This window comes from Lissotriton helveticus, chromosome 1_1 (assembly GCF_964261635.1).
Source record: "Lissotriton helveticus chromosome 1_1, aLisHel1.1, whole genome shotgun sequence".
Lineage (NCBI taxonomy): Eukaryota > Metazoa > Chordata > Amphibia > Caudata > Salamandridae > Lissotriton > Lissotriton helveticus.
Window position 1 is genome coordinate 1,055,722,625 of NC_136057.1, and position 16,520 is coordinate 1,055,739,144.

At 41.4% G+C, this 16,520-nt stretch overlaps 1 protein-coding gene across 3 annotated transcripts in view; it reads right to left on the reverse strand.

Moving 5' to 3' along the window:
* The window catches only part of LOC144820657 (golgin subfamily B member 1-like), a 290,085-nt gene that overhangs the window by 243,952 nt on the left and 29,613 nt on the right, over nt 1-16,520 (reverse strand). The window contains exons 3-5 of one of the 3 annotated variants that reach the window (XM_078677950.1): nt 9,579-9,670; nt 8,917-9,069; nt 1,242-1,415 (exon numbers count right to left, since the gene is read on the reverse strand). In XM_078677950.1, the coding sequence (XP_078534076.1) occupies nt 1,242-1,415; nt 8,917-9,069; nt 9,579-9,668 (417 nt within the window). In that variant the 5' untranslated portion in view covers nt 9,669-9,670. The remainder of the gene's footprint in view (nt 1-1,241; nt 1,416-8,916; nt 9,070-9,578; nt 9,671-16,520) is intronic. The other 2 variants (XM_078677951.1, XM_078677952.1) reach the window with 2 other exon arrangements.

Genomic DNA, 16,520 nt, shown 5'->3' on the forward strand with positions numbered 1-16,520 from the left:
CTGGTACTGCCTTACTGCTCGACCAAGCTACCACTTTGGAGAGTAAGGTCAGTTCTGACTTTAACCTCTGTTATACCTCTGGGGTTGGTAGACTCTATACACACTGTACTTCCTTCTAGTCCAGTATATATAGAGCCACTTTCTCACAGGAACACTATCCTACATTCTGTAGGAACAAAAGGCTGCGCTAACCACAACAATGAGAACCTTAATAAATGATCTACTGGGGGAGACCCCAAGGAAGGCATAGGTATCTGGTTAATGAGTAGGCAGACCCCAATAAAGGCATAGATATCTGGTTAATAAGTAGGCAGATACTTTAGCTGTACCCCTCCAAGTACTTAATAAAGTAGCATCAACAGAAAGATTTTATCCCACTTCCTTGTCCGCACACACTTAGAGAACAATGAGGCCGCCAGTAGCGGAAGCATCATAGGACCTTTTGTGCTTCTTTTCCCAATGCTCCATAGCATCAGAAAAAATCAGTGGTGAAGTCAACAGATCACAAAGGCTTTGCCAGTGCTTGTTACTAACCAAGATAAAACCTATCAGCTATCTACAAGTAAAAACTTGCTTGTAACCTATAAGCTAATGTGTGAATTAGGCAAGAAATGCAAAACTGCAAAAACAATTAAGGAATGTAAAAACAATGAAACACCATTAAGCCAAACATGTGTAACCTATATGACCTGCAAACAGATAACAAAACCAGCATCTGCAGAAAGATTTTGGCATTTCCCCACTTCTTCAAGAATTTCTATCACTCCAACACTGGACTTACAAGACTGCATGTTAGTATACATTCTTACTATCCTGGAACAAAAACAGTGTTCAACACAAAATCCTTGCCTTGCTAAAAAATGTATTTCACCTACCTTTGTTAAGTATAAACACTGTTTATTGTCCATAAAATATTGATCATTTCAATAAATTAAAATCGCGTGACAATTAATAACTTTTGTTTCCAAGTCGCCTTCCAAGGCAAGGTTAGCATTATGTCCCTGATCATTTTAAAGCTACACCGAAAAACAAGGGCATATTTGGAAGATTGCAAGTAGCCGGTTTGGATTCGATTTTTAGAAAACCATTCCAGTATTAGTGTGGCTTTCCTTGAGGGGTTTTCATATAATCACAAGCTAGAAAGATACCATCACTCAGTGAAATTATTAAAAAGGAACATTTATCTTGTGCAAGTTGTTTCTGAGTAATGTAATTAAGAACTGAGTCCCATTCCCTATTACCTCCTGGGATTCCGCAGCGGTAGAAACAGGTATGGTGGGTTTGGAACTTTCAACTGCATGAGGCACTGGTGAAGATTTCTTTAGATCTTCTATCTGCTTGTTCAGGGATGCCACCTTTGCCTTGGCCTGCAGTTTCAGCTTTGCCAGTTTCACATCTGCCAAATTGCGTTCTTCCTGAGGAATAACAGCCAACCAGATGAGTTAGAAATGTCTTGCAATTACTCCGAGGTATTACCATGCTCAATTAGGTGTCTTCCTATCCATTCGGCACCCTCAACTCCATCCCAGTTCAAAAAGCACAATGCTGCATTGCTGCGCCTTATGTCAGGTAACATCCTCAGCTCAGAGAAAAGAGAGGGTACATTTCGTAGAAAATAAGCAAGAGCACATTTAAGAAGAATAATCCGTTTTAGGTAGATACGGGTAACATTATTTAATGGAAGACGTGCATATTTTCCCTTTTTGCACAAGGGGAAAATATTGAAAGAAAATGAATATCCAAATATTTTCTAACACATGAAAGGAACTGAAGTCCCTGCTTGAAAAATTAGACCTTCTCTCACCCCACTCTGGTTAAAGGGCATTCTGTAAGCCTGCGACTCTAAATGGTACCTGGATATCAGAGATGACCAATGTACAATGGTAAATAAGGTAGTCTCAATCACAGTTTATCAATTAATAAGAGCAGTCCATGGCTGGTCTTAGTTTATGTTCTCTTTCACATTTGTATCCCCCAGTACAGTCAGCAACTGAAGAGGTGATGGTAACAACTTACAAATAATTTAAGGCTTTTCGTGTACGACTCTTCCTTTTAGCCTTCTTCCCTTGGGTACCAAGTGGCAGCCATTAAACAAGCTGGACAACTGGGAAATCAATCATGTGTTATTTTTGAATTGCCACTTAAACATGTTGTAAAGCAATGTAATGTTTACTAAAGGATGAACAGCAGAATTACCCACTGCCTGTGCACATCGCACAGATATTCAGTGATTACAGCCATCATTCAATTGAGGGAATGCTGCATACCAGTACATTTCTACAGCATAGGTGCACGAGTCAAATTACTAACAACTCTATGCTTTACAAATAAAAGAAGCCATACTTATCTACAATCTGAAACCAAGAGACTGCATGGAATTAGCTGTGAGCCGTTTCCACCAGCTGCTGGCCAAATTGTGTATGCACCCCACATTGCAATGTCCCGTGCATTTGGAAAACTAGACCTTGTTAGTTATAGAAGATTCAACATGAATTATTTAGTTTTTTAAATAAAGAAAATCTCCACCAGAAAGATTTCATCAGATCTCTTCATTATATTTTTCTCAGCTTGACGTTTTAAAGCACTTTGAAAGCAGTATGGCACCAGAGCTGTAGTTGCTGTTACTTTTGGGCTGAAAAGGTATCAAGCCAAGGATCACTCCTCGTGACCAATATACTTGAAAACAGCACTTTAAACTTAATGAGCCTAAATGAATCTGAATAAAAACCCTGGTGAGGCTGCAGGGCAGAATCTCTCGATATAATGTTTAAGAAAAGTATTGAATATATTAAGTCATACCATCCAAAAGTTTAATTAGAGAGGCCTTCATAGCTTTTCACGTTCTCTAATTCTTTCATCTTCATAACACAAGCACAAACTAGAACAAAGGGAAGAATTTTGGGTTGAACATGACGACATTCATTCCCACTGGCTAGTCACCATTAGTTTTAGGAAAATGTGCTTCTAGTAAGTTTGCCTTGGACACTGGACTAGGAGTGTGCGCCTAGGATATAAGATGTAGATGCACAAATTTGTGAAGCTCAAACAAACACCACCATCAAATTAATTTTTTTCTTAAAGTTTATTAGGGGCTCTTCCTTGGTATCTCAACATCTGAGCCTAAACATACCGATTCATAGGTTAAGATAAAGATTTGGAAGAAAACTAACAAATCATTTATTTACTACTTTAAAATGAATTACAACTTAAAAAGTTTTTTTTTATTTTAATCATAAAACATTTACAGAAGGTGCAAATTTTCAGCACTCACTAGGCAAATCTAATTTTAGCCATAACAAATGTTTGGGGCATAACCTCAAAGAATCTTCCTTTAAGGCTTGTCACAACAAAACAACATGTTTCAAATCAATCTTATGCAGCACTATGAAGTTATAAATAAGTTATCTTCGCTGGATATTTGTGTTATTGCCTTAATATTATTTTTAAAGTCAATTCACCGGTGCACAATTTATAAACAACATACATATTATTGGGACAATTAAAACAGTCGTACAACTTTGACATCATTTTTTTTTTTGCAGAGTTTTATATAGCGCGAACTAGACCCGAATCGAATCAGGTATCAGAGCGCTTTACATAGCACCAGTTACGTTACATGAGGACACGCATTCATTTTTTAGGCACGGGGAGATTAAGTGATTTGCCCAGAATCACAGGAGGTTTTTTGGCGTCGTTACCGAGACTCGAACCCAGATCCCCAGGTCCGAGGTCGAGCGCCTTAGCCGTTAGGCCAACCCCTCTCCCCTCATAACTCAGTGATTGCACGTACTGGGTCCTTCAAACTTTGTATTCTTGGACAATGAAACAATCATGAGAAAATATAGAACAGCTGATAATCGCAAATGCTCACTTAGAGTTTTAAGTTTCTATTGACTAACATTTGGGGGTGCTAGACAAATAGCAGTGAGGGAGAAGAGAAAATTGTTCTGGGAGAGGTTTCACTATGGACTCTTCATTCAACTGTTTATAAGTTGCCCCTGCAGCTGTATCTGGGTTGGTCTGGCTCAGTGCAAGCCATGTAAGTATATAAACTACTAACGCCTTTGACATGACTTCCCGAGCTTCAACTCTAACATTCAATGCTTCCAGAGATACCCTATAAAAGGCAAAAGGACACTTTTTTCCAGAGCAAGCGTTGCGCTGCATTGTATTTACCCATTTCAATCATTATGAAATAACCCAAACCATAGAGTAAGATGCACAAGATTTTGTACTTGTGATTATTTTAACAGGTTTATTCATTTATTGCTACAAAAACAAATGTTAGCACGAGATGTCATTTGCACTCTATCAGAACAGCGCTTCAGATCGCGTGACAAAATAATGCCAAGATAAAATGCATCCTGTGCTCTTTCCATAGGTTATCTTGATCAAACACCAAACAAATTATTTGTTACAGCTTATTAAAAGACCGTTATTCTTGTTTACATTTATATTTTAAAAAATCTGCTATAAAATGTTCGATTGTTTTAAAACTCCTCTGCAGCCAAGCTGGAGCTAGATCCAACAGGCCAGGTCTTCCAAGCCCATTAATATTTGCCAGTCTTAGATACTTAGCCCTGGCAGAAACATTTGGGACACCTGGGCAGAAAATGTAGAGAAGAACAGTGGTTCCATTACAAACCCCTGCCTTAAACCATCCTCAGCGTACATTATAATTGCAAGCTCCTGCTCAGACCCAGAATGAATTTCTTTTATTATCCTGACAGGCTAACCGGGTACATGACGCATGCTCAATTGTTTATTTCCTGCTTAAACGTATTTGTGGAAACTTAGGCCTGATAATAAAACTCTGCCTATCCAGCTTAATTGGGATTATAACACTCTTTTTATTAGGCTCGTTGTGTAAAGGTAGCAGAATATTTCCACAAAAGAGCTTGTTGCAGTAATCAAGAAAGGCAATCAACTTATAGTTTCTTGGCTAGTGCCTAAACCTTTCTTATGCAGTTGCACTAGGACTCATCTCTTGCAAAATTCCAGTACCATTTGCCTAAGAATACATTCATTGAACTCTGGTCGCTGTACAAAAGCCCACTTCCGTACATTTATATGGATATTGATAAAGGTACTCCACTGGGCTTTGTGCTGACGAGCTGTGAAAATTATTAATATGCCCTCCAACGCATTACTATTTTTAATTTTAACTTCATTTTTTGTATTTCAATCCTAAGAATCTTGAGCCAATGAACCTCACCTTCACTAGTGTTGGCATTTATCGTTATTACCAACAGATTCAAGCTATTATGATTATCTTGGATAATAAGACTCCTCCACTTCAGTTTGAAATTTAAGACCTTCATTTCTTTCTTATTCTGGATGGTATAACTCTGCATACTTTGAAGTAATGTCTATTGCCATTTTGACACTTTCCAGACCTTTAATTATCAATTTTTGGGGGTTATCCGCTTTAAAGGGGATTTGACAAGCAGAAAGACCCCATGGTTTCATTAACTAGCTGGCATATCCATTAGTAAACCTAAATGTGAATGGTTATAGGAGGACAGGTTTTACAAAATTGATAAAATTCATAACTCATGATCATGTAGTAGTAGCCTCTTCTCATACAATTACTTAGTTGCATATGAACAGGTCAACCCCAAATGTGTAGGAAAACCTGGAATGTGACTCTTCAAAAAACTGTTTAGAATGCAACTATGTGACTTTTACAGGAAATTAGCCATCATTCTTCCCACGCGATCTGTAGTTATGTATTGGATCACAGTGAGGGGAATCTGCCAATAAGATATCTGAACTTTAGCAGCCATCACCTTAGACATTGCTCTTGAGATTCTGGGACTTTGATTCCCAACTAGAATCATATCATGGTAAGTTTGTTTTGCACATATTTTGTCAACCAACTCCTTAAATAGTTATTATCTGTTACTATGTAAGAAACTGAGGCCTGATGTACAAAACAATTTTGAGGCCACAATGCCTCTCAGTTGCAGATCCCAGGCTTTACAACCAAACCGCCTTTCCAACTAGCTAAGTAACTTTTGCAACCCATTCCAAATTGCAAATAAGAGGTGCAGTAATTGGAGTGGTTCACCTCATCTTTCTGATTTGAAATGCTATGTATCAGTGCTTTGTTACCACAACTTTCATCACAAACCAACGATCAGTTACCAGTTTTAGAGTTAGGGTGATTACTAATTTGCAAAGGGGCGGTTGACCCTTGGGACAGCTTATCCCTTGCGAATTGAGCCAGGTGACCAGGGTTGAAGTAGACACTGCAAGCTCTCCCACTCTAATTAGTCCAAGTGACCATTTATTAAAAAATAATAAAACACCTCATGGGCTTTAAAGAATTAAAGGAATCAAGGTCCTCAGTCCCTTGAATGTCTTCAACACTGCATTCATATGCATTTGCAGGGTGTTGCAGAATCCCTTCTCCTGTGAATCAATTTTGCAAAGTGACTGATTAGTACATCAGTCGCATTACAAAATGAAGCTCGGCTTGCAAACCACTTGTCGTGCAATTTTCACATGCTGATTTGCGACACAGGCTTTAACCATCGGTGTCTGCTGTGATGCCTGACATAATATTCTTCTTTCAAGATGTACATTTAGGCTTGTGACTAGTCTGTAAAAAAAAGTCTGTTACTTATGGGGGTTTGAATGAGCAATGTCTAGCTAACAATAGTGTGTCTTATACTTATTCAAATCATTTCAAAAGAACTACTCAGATTCAGTGATAAGTAAATGAATGACGTTATCTAGTATACACAATACCAAATTGTCAAGCCCAAAAGGAGGAAGCAAATAGCAGACTGAAAGAACCAGTGTCAGAATTAAGGTGCATGTACCATTCTGTTTTAAAACTGTGGGACTGTGAGACAAACGTTGGGAAGGTCATACTTTGGTTGTAAATGAGGAGTGTGAACTTTAGCTTCAAACGCTGAAGTGCTAGAGGCAATACAAAAATGCACCCTAAGTGGCGGAAAGATGAGGAAGTGAGGGCCGGGAGGGGGAACAAAGATCCCTTAACAACCAGGGAGCACCATTCAGCTTACGGGATTCATCAGAGTGTATATATAAAAGGAGAGACCATAACTAGATATGGCTACCAGAGCTTTGGCCAGTATTTCACAGTACAAGAGAGGGAGATTTTCTGTGAAGCCAGTCGTGTGCAGGGAGTCGTCTTTAAGCATTTGCATACATTTAGGGCATAAAATGAGTATTCAGTAAAATTCTGACCCGAAGCACTAGGCATAAATGTTGCTCAGTACCAAATGTTCCTGTTTTCTGTAGGAGAGAGTACTTAGCACCTGTAAGGCAAACTGTGTTAGTGCCGAAGCTCTCCTAACACTGGCCCAGTTCTATGGCCGGTATTCAATCCAGAACTGCAGCAAAATATATTTTGGGCATTCATTGACCAGGTGAAGTGTTCAAATGTTCCTGTTTTCTGTAGGAGAGAGTACTTAGCACCTATAAGGCAAACTGTGTTAGTGCCGAAGCTCTCCTAACACTGGCCCAGTTCTATGGCCGGTATTCAATCCAGAACTGCAGCAAAATATATTTTGGGCATTCATTGACCAGGTGAAGTGTTCAAATGTTCCTCTTTTCTGTAGGAGAGAGTACTTAGCACCTGTAAGGCAAACTGTGTTAGTGCCGAAGCTCTCCTAACACTGGCCCAGTTCTATGGCCGGTATTCAATCCAGAACTGCAGCAAAATATATTTTGGGCATTCATTGACCAGGTGAAGTCGTCATCCAATTTTGCTAAGGACATAATCCAAAACATGAGCAAAGTAGGATGCATTCAAATGGAAATTGAAAGTAAACAACTTTTCAGACATGCACATTGTCCCCAAAACATTCAGAATGGTGATCTATGTAACAGTCTTTGGTGCGGTAATGTAGACACCAGAAGAACACTGCAAGGAGCTATAGAAGTCTGAGATCGATATGTTAATGAAAGAAGAATGGGTACAGAGTTCATAAAAGATGAATGGGTATAGAGTATCATATTTTCTCTGCGGAAGACCATGTATGAGCCTGAGGCTATAAAAGCCCTATTTTTCACGGACTCTACAAGCCGCCATGATTACTCCAGGAAGACAATATTCCAGGTTGAAACCTACAACTCACAGGAGGACACTTTATTACCACAACTTGGATGCCTAAGTCACATCAGAGAGTCCTACCTAATCACATTTAGTTCTCATGGTTGGGAACTGTATTAGAATAGCCATTAAGGGCTGTGGATTCCATTGGGGGTTATAGACTGAGAAACCATAGTCTATACACGTAGTACTTAGCCTTCAGAGGAAGAATAGGTATAAGGACCAACCTCTAAACAAGGATATTGACTTGGCAGGCTTTGGCAGGACAACGGACTTACTGCTTCCACCATACAAGACAAATCAAGAAATGAAAAACGTTTTTTAATATTTCATTGTTAGAAGTCTTGTTTGATAACATAGCTTGTGACTATGGGTGATGCCAACAGAGGGCTGACATCAAGCATGATTACATTGTTTTTCAATTTCAATACTATAGAATAAACCCAATATAATTAAAATATATAGGCCATCAATGTAAATACTGGCGTTCAGCACATCGAAGATGCCTCTTGCCAGTATAAGCTATTCACAAAATGCCTATCGTAACACAACAACACCTCTCACCTCCATACACACATACATCTCTTAAACTCCTCCATACGCAAATCAAGAGAAAACTCCACATCTGACTGCACATTAACAGACTCTGCCTCAGTCATACTCACATCATGCAAGAAGCTTATGTTGAAAAAACAGACAGACATCACACCCAATTAACTGCACAAGAATCTAATATACATCCTGTGATTTAAAAACTATGTGAATACCAATCTATAAATGCAGTGCCAGGGTGAATGGTACACTTTCCCCTACAGGCACAACCTATATACCTTCAGTTTTGCATCTTTCTGCTGAAGCTGGGAATCCTTATCCCGTATTAAAGTCTTCAAGTGAACCACCAGCTGCTCTGTCTGAGCCAGGCGCTCAAGTACATCCTCTGGTGCATCCTCCATGCTTCCTTGAACCAGCACTGAATCGTGCTCCTGAAAGAGAAAGCAGAAGTTATTAGAAGCTTGGAAAGCTTTCAGCTCAGACATCAAACAGAAACTACCATAACACCCAACCTTGAGGTCTCCCCCATTGTATCTGCGTAGTTGAGCACTGACTTACTAGAAGTCCACCGTCACCATCAGAACTCTGTTTTATCGATCCCACAAGCTGTAGTTCAATACGATAACTGTCAAACAGCTACACTTACTCCATCTTGTAGCTCAAACTAATACCTAGCTAATTACTGCCCCACCAATACATGCAATTGTACTCCTGCAGCAGTGACCTAGTACTCATTATGGCCAAACCAATCCATGAATGGCATCCCAAGTCTACTACTGTGGCTCAGTGCCTAAACTGAACATTGCCATTATGTTACATGCAAGTCTCTTCCGGCTTTACCCTACTCCAACATCCCAGAGCAATTACTGCCCCCGCAGTACATTCAGACCCCTTTTGTGCCACCCTGAACAGCAATGAGAGCCCCAATAGTTGGACTTACAGTGGCCGAAGCCTCTGGGTCCCCATCATCGCCATCCCCTGAGAGTTCGTGAAGGACTGTGTTCGCTAGTCCTGACAGACGACTCAGCATCTCTAGAGCAAGACAGTAACACAGATGAATGTCACCTGCAGTATGAACAGGCTTGGGCGTCTAATTTGGCAATTATGAAACATTCAACAGATAACATAGCACATGAGGGACGATATGTCACGACAATTACATCACAGAGCGGACAGTGTGCAAAGAAAGCAGAAACAGTGTAGAATAAACACAGACAATCAACAGGAGATTAGAGAGAGAAATGAAAGTGGATGGAATTGGGAAATGCTAGAGAAGAGAGGGAGAAAAGAGCAGCAGAAGAGGGGAGAAATATGAAAAGAGAGAAGCAAGTATTGAGAGACAAGAGAAAGGAGAGCAGCAGGACAGTAAAGAAAGAGAGGAAGAGTGAGTGGGCAAAAGATCAGGTGAGCTGAGGTGGCAGAGAAGTGAGAGAGAACAGTAAACCTGGAAATAAAAAGTGTAGTAGGCACTCTGCCAGTGCATCCCTGGCCCTGTGGGGAAAGCACTCCTAATGGCTGCTAAATATATTCCCTCAAGTGTGTCTCCATTCCACTTCAGATTACTCAATTGTCTCTGGGCAGTCAACCAACAGTGTTCACTGGAATTCTCCTCTTTGCATGTGGCCTGAATGAAGCTGTCCTTGAAGTTTCCTGCTAACAGAGACAAGTATAATACAAAACCTTTCTACATACCATGGTGTTTTGAGCGCAAACCTAAATCCTGGATTGCAAGAATCATATATTTCATTCAGCATGAACAATTGACATGGAAACTCTAGTGAGACAAAGGGAGCCGGCAATAGGAACCACAGACCATGCAAGAGGGCGCCAGTTCTTCTTAGATTCTCAACCTACTCTTAGAGAAGATTGGGAGAGTGCCAGAGGGACACAGCTTACGACAATTCTTCTGATAAGTCAGATAATGGATTGTAATATCTGTGCTAAACTATGGCTCTGCCAGAAATCGTACGACTCTCTTCCAGAAAGCCGTGGACATTTGCATTATTTTGCAGCAGGCAATGCATCTCTCTAGTGTTGAATCAACAACAGAAACTCAAAAGCAGCTCTGCAAACCACTCTGCAAGAATCTGAAGTAATAGTCAGGAAGCGATGAGACCAGCTTTCACAGAATCCGTGCTGCTACAGGAAGCAACCTTAATAAGAGTTTGATAGGCTGAGTCTTCAAGGGAGGAGTGCCATACTTTTCACCTTAAATGGCTTGAATCCTGGATCAATTAAGGACTGATCCTGGCCCCAAAAACACTAAAGCCTGACTGAAACACTAATTGATAGTGACTAGTTGGCACATAATACCAAGCTCTGGCTCATGGTGCTGGCCTTGAGATTTGAGTAGCCCAAAAGATAGGCTTTCATCCTATTCTTGAACATCATCAGCATGAGGGAGACCCTGATGGTTACTACAAACAAATCTCAGAGTTTAAAGACCTGCACTGAGAAGTATGGACCTCCACGAAAACTAAGATGGTATTTGGGAACTGACAACAAGGCTCAGTTCTTGCTGTCTATTTTGTAGCATGGTAAGTACAAGTGTAGAAATGAGGATAGTTTAGCTTCAGCTGAAGAAGGGCCTTTTGGGCATGACAATGGAAGTTAAAATTGATTGCTATCATCTTATTTGTGATTACGTTTACCAAGACCCGGGATAGATCTAAGAGCCACATTTTGCACTCTTTCAACCTGTCAAATTAGGTTCTTTCAAAGGACTGAATAGAAGTACTATCTGCAGCTTTTTGCTACTCAAATAACTAAGAATAAATTAATTGCTATGGCAGGAAGTGACAAGAGCAATGGGCTGGAAGGATCAACTGACGATGGAGACCCCGCTTTATGTAGAGTATTTATATAGCGCACTTCTACCCGGAGGCCTCGTAGCGCTGTATTCATACCGCTGTGGAGCCCATCCTGGCTTTCCTGTGAAATGTCCACTTCTGGGCCCCCCCAAGGTGAAGCCAGGCAACCACAGCGCTGCTGGGGCCGTTGTGGAGATTAAGCAAGCTATTGCCCAGAGTCACAGAGTGGGACCCATGATTAGACGAGGCACCGAGGCGAGAATCATCAGGTCCAGGTAAATCGAGTCCAAGAGCCGCCAAGGCAGGAATTGAACCCTGGTCCCGGGCCAGACCTCTGCATCAGGGTCTGCCACTCTAACCATTGAGCCACGCTTCTCCACTCAGGAATATAGAGGAGGCAATGCTCCTAGGAGAGTACGGGAGACCCCCTTTATACAAACATGCCAAATCACAAATATATGCCTCCCTGTTAAAGCACAGTCTACTTCCTCTGGATGCCCAATGAAGTAAATGGGAAAACGATTTGGGGAGGCTGAGGGGGGGGCCCTCGAGCCGATGCAGGTTGAAAGCAACCCGGAACTGAAGCAGCAAGTTGCAACGTGGAGGTGGTGGCTGCGGAGTTGTGGGCTCTGCTAGATGGCTGAAGGGTTTCTAAGCTGTACTGTAATTGATTTACTGTGTTACGTTATTATGAAACTCAATCAAAAAGATTTCTTTAAAAAAATAATCCATTTATTTCACACAGCTGGAAGAGGAAAGGTTTTGGCTTCCTAAACTGACAATAGCAATCTATAACCACTGAGCTTACCTCAGTATAAAAAAAACTTATTTTTTAACTTTATATATAGGATGCTGTTTCAGATTGTAAATTTGTGTGTGAAATAGGTACTATTGAGGATCTGCCTTTGAAGCCAAGCATGATAGTCCAAATCTTGGAGCTATTCAAGTGGACACAATGAGTAGTTTAGTACTACAGAATCTAGGTTTGGTGCAAAATGAGAAGGGAACCATTATCCACTAAATGGTTAAAGGTATCAAAAGTGACTGAAAGATGGAATAGCATAAGCAAAGTGGCTTACCCCTCATTAACAGTATGGAGCATTCTGTCCCAGAATCCTAGCAATCAGCCTCGGTCCCATGCTGTAATCTAAACGTTGGGACTGAGATAATATTTGCAGGGAGCCAAGGAATGATTAAAGTTGTAGACAACTGGTCATTTTAATTAGTTTAGCTCCTATGGCGAGGTTGGTCATAGGTTACCAGTTTATTAATTCTCAAATTGAAAGGCTTGATTTTTTTATTTGAACTCAAACCTGCTTTCAAAATGCTAGGCACATGTGCTTCACTAATGGAAAGTCAGATTAGGTGACATAGCGGATGGCACAAGCAGAGAGGACTGATGTTTAAGTAACAAAAGGGGGACAAGTCACTCAAGGATCCACTAGGCTTACTTTTATTCAGCAGATATAAAAAAAAAATGACTAAGATAATATTGAGATCGAACAAGATGGTTTGTTACTGATCAAGGTCAGCACATTGTGAGAAGACGGCTGTGTGTCCATCCAGACCACAGAACAATCGTTTCTATTTTATCGACAAATAATACCTTACATCATTGCACGGGTCTTTGGAAGCATGGCACAAGAGGATGAACATGAAATATGTGGGGCAGCAGACAAGTGTAAAGAGGATGGGAGGCTGTACCAAGGCCTTTCTAATGTCATGATCCAAATATGTCTTGGAGATTAATACGTTTTTTAATTATGTTTTAAGTGTATAGCACTTGCAATAATCATGGCGCACATCCTGCATTCTACATTTACTTGAAGAGGTTTTGGGACAGCTTCCTTGAGTCACTGGCTTTTTCTGCTCGGAAACCTTCAGCTATTAACTTGAGGCATGCCAATCACATGCTTAATCAGCCCACCGGAGTATTTAATTGCATCATTTTTTTATTGGCTATTTGGGAGTGTCCTTCAGCCTACAATGGAATGATTAAGGAACTATTTTACAGTCGGAACAGCCTGGGAGCAAGCACCGTCAAAACCATCAGGAAAACAGATGCTACAGAAAAAGAAAAGGTTGCTTTATTTTCCGTAGTATCCATTTTCAGTTGATTTTGTCAGTACTCGCTCCACAAGATTATAAACATGGTTACCATTTAGGAACTTTAATCTACAAACTCTATTATTTATTTACTTTTCCAATATGGCTGTCTAGTTATGATCAGTCGGCAAGCAGTGCAGCAGCACTAAGAAGTGAACTCAAACAAAAGCATCTGAAAAACTGTTGGTGCAAAAAAGAAACCCTCCCCCCGCTTTTTAGTATTCATTTTTAGGTCGAGCATCGAGACCCTCTTGTATACTTTAGTATACCTCTTGTGCTTACTTGAATGTGGACACGAGTCGGACGCGCGCTTTTTCAGTGTCAGATTTGTCTGTGTGAGCGCGCTTCTGAGACGCGCTTGCGCAGACGCACAAACAGCCCCTGCTTTCGCTTTGCTTGCATGCACTAACGGCGCACACACAGCCAGCGCACACGTACATACGCTGCCGCCCCCCCCCCCTGCACACACACATACAGACACGCACGCATACACACGCCGCCGCCCCCTAACCCCCTCCCCCCCTGCACGCACACACAGACACACCCCCCCGCCCCTTCTCGCCGGACCGGCACGCGCCCTGCACGTCTTGTAATCTCTTTCCGTGTGCGTGAGCGAGAAACAGCCGAGAGAGGCAGGCAGGCGGGACGGACGCTGTGAGTGAGTGCCCCTGCGTCTCTCAAATGTCTGTTGTCCCTCGGTTTGTGTAAGCGCTTCTATCACAGACTGTCTCTGACGCCCTGGGGGGACAGGCCACGGACAAAAGAGAGCTTGTCTGTGATGCATGTGACAGGCGCTGCCCGAGTCTCCTGATTCAGGACGTCACAAGCGTGGAACGTTCGGTGCTGATCCGATCACAGCCATAGATCAGTTCATGGGGCGGCAGCACCCTTCTCCGAGCCCGGCACATCTCTGGCACGGGCCGGCCGGGGCCTCCGAAGCCTCCAGAAATTCTCGGAGGCCATCGCCGTCCCGACCCGGATACCAGCAAGAACATTGCAAATACAGTTGTAAACACCACAGTATTTACTCCGTAAACACCACTCGTACACGGCAAAGGAATAAAGTCCAAAGTTGCAACCAGCCTGGTCTGGAGGTCCGGTGCGGGGCGGTGAGGTGGCAGCACACACCAACGTTACAGGTGAAGACACAGGGCCTCTGTAGTGCTGCCTGGAGGCCGGGGGCGGAGGGGAGGGGATGGGGGAGAGCACATGCGTGGAAAAGGGTCTGCACCTCTGAAGTCAGCCAGGTCTCTTTCAAAGAAAACGGTCATCACATTGGTCAGTCGTTCGGTGCATAGGAGTTAACTGAGAGCAGCTGTGGTGTAAGGACTTTTGGCGCCTCAGGCAAATTATTGACGTAGGCACTTATTTTATTTGTTTATTTCATAAAGTCTGTTTTGGACCCTATGTAATTAAGCAAACTGATTTCTACAAAAATATTACACTTTTAAATACTATTCGGCAGTTGATTTAGTTATAAAAGGCTGCACTTGTATTACAAAAACACCACTGTTAACATTTCAAAAATTCACAAGCATTAACATTTCCAGGCCTCCCATAAGCACTTAATTTTATGAATGAGGTCAATCGTAGTAAAATTATCTGTGCTCTTTCTTGGATATATCCTAAATTCATGAAACTGCATAATTTCCTGTTAAAAAATCCTACTTAATTATGCTGGTTAAACTCTGGAATAATATCTTCCTCTTGGCAAACAATTTAGAGTGAGAAAATATGATACGTTGATGTACCTTTTGCTCATCAGAAAGGTGACGTAAGATCACGTTGTGTAAGGGCTCATTCATCTACGTGTATCCCATTAGGTTTTCGTATGCAGAATGACCTGCAAACTACAAATTTTGGCCAATATCTCAGTTTCCTCACATTTCAGTGCAGGGAAAGTTCTGAAAACCACCAGGAACCATATAAGTACTACCACCCAGCCTTCCCAGGTTTTTTACACAGTGTATTGGGTTGGAGCGGCTCAGGAGGCTGGAAGCCAAAAGGTGGATTCATTCTGCTCTTATTGACATTGTTGTGTGCCTGGTTCACAGGAAGCTGTCTTGCATCCAAAGATAGAAGTAGCTTAAACACTGCGTGAACATGATTTGGTTCCCAGTTTTATTTAAGAAGCAGAGTTAAATCTGACATTGTGCATGCTATTGCTCAGTTATCTGAATCAGTGGCACATGTTGAAATGATTGAGCTGCAACAAGGGACTCAGGTTATTGGGGTTTATATTTCTCTATCTATCTATTGCCCTCTCTCTATTGCCCTCACTCTATCGCCCTCACTCTATCTGTCTGTCGCCCTCACTCTGTCTGTCTATCGCCCTCACTCTATCTGTCTATCGCACTCCCTCTATCTATCTATCGCCCTTATTCTATCTATCTATCGCCCTCACTCTGTCGCCCTCACTCTATCTCCCTCACTCTCTATCGCCCTCACTCCATCTATCTATCTATCACCCTCACTCTATCGCCCTCACTCACTCTATCTATCTATCGCCCTCACTCAATCTATCTATCGCCCTCACTCTATCTATTGCACCACCACAGCATCACTCGTCGCCACCACAACATCACTCGGCGTCACCACAGCATCAATCTGTGCAACCATTCAACAACAACTGGTTCAAATATGTTCTCTCAATGTTTCAAACTTTATGACAAATGTCACAAAAAGATGTTAATATTTCACTTCTGCTCTTGGATTTTCGTCACAATAAAATACACTGAACATAATCTTCACAAAAGTTATTTACAAAAGTTTAAGCTATTGCCATTATACATTACAATAACTTTTATTTAAGTCTTAATTATTAAAAAAATGTAAAAGCCATTGTTATTTGTGATATCAATACATCTAAGTCACGTAAATACAACATATTGCATTACAAATGCTATAGGTGTCACATTTGCCAAAGTTCAAACTATTGGCATTGTAAGTGACAAAGCTATTAATTT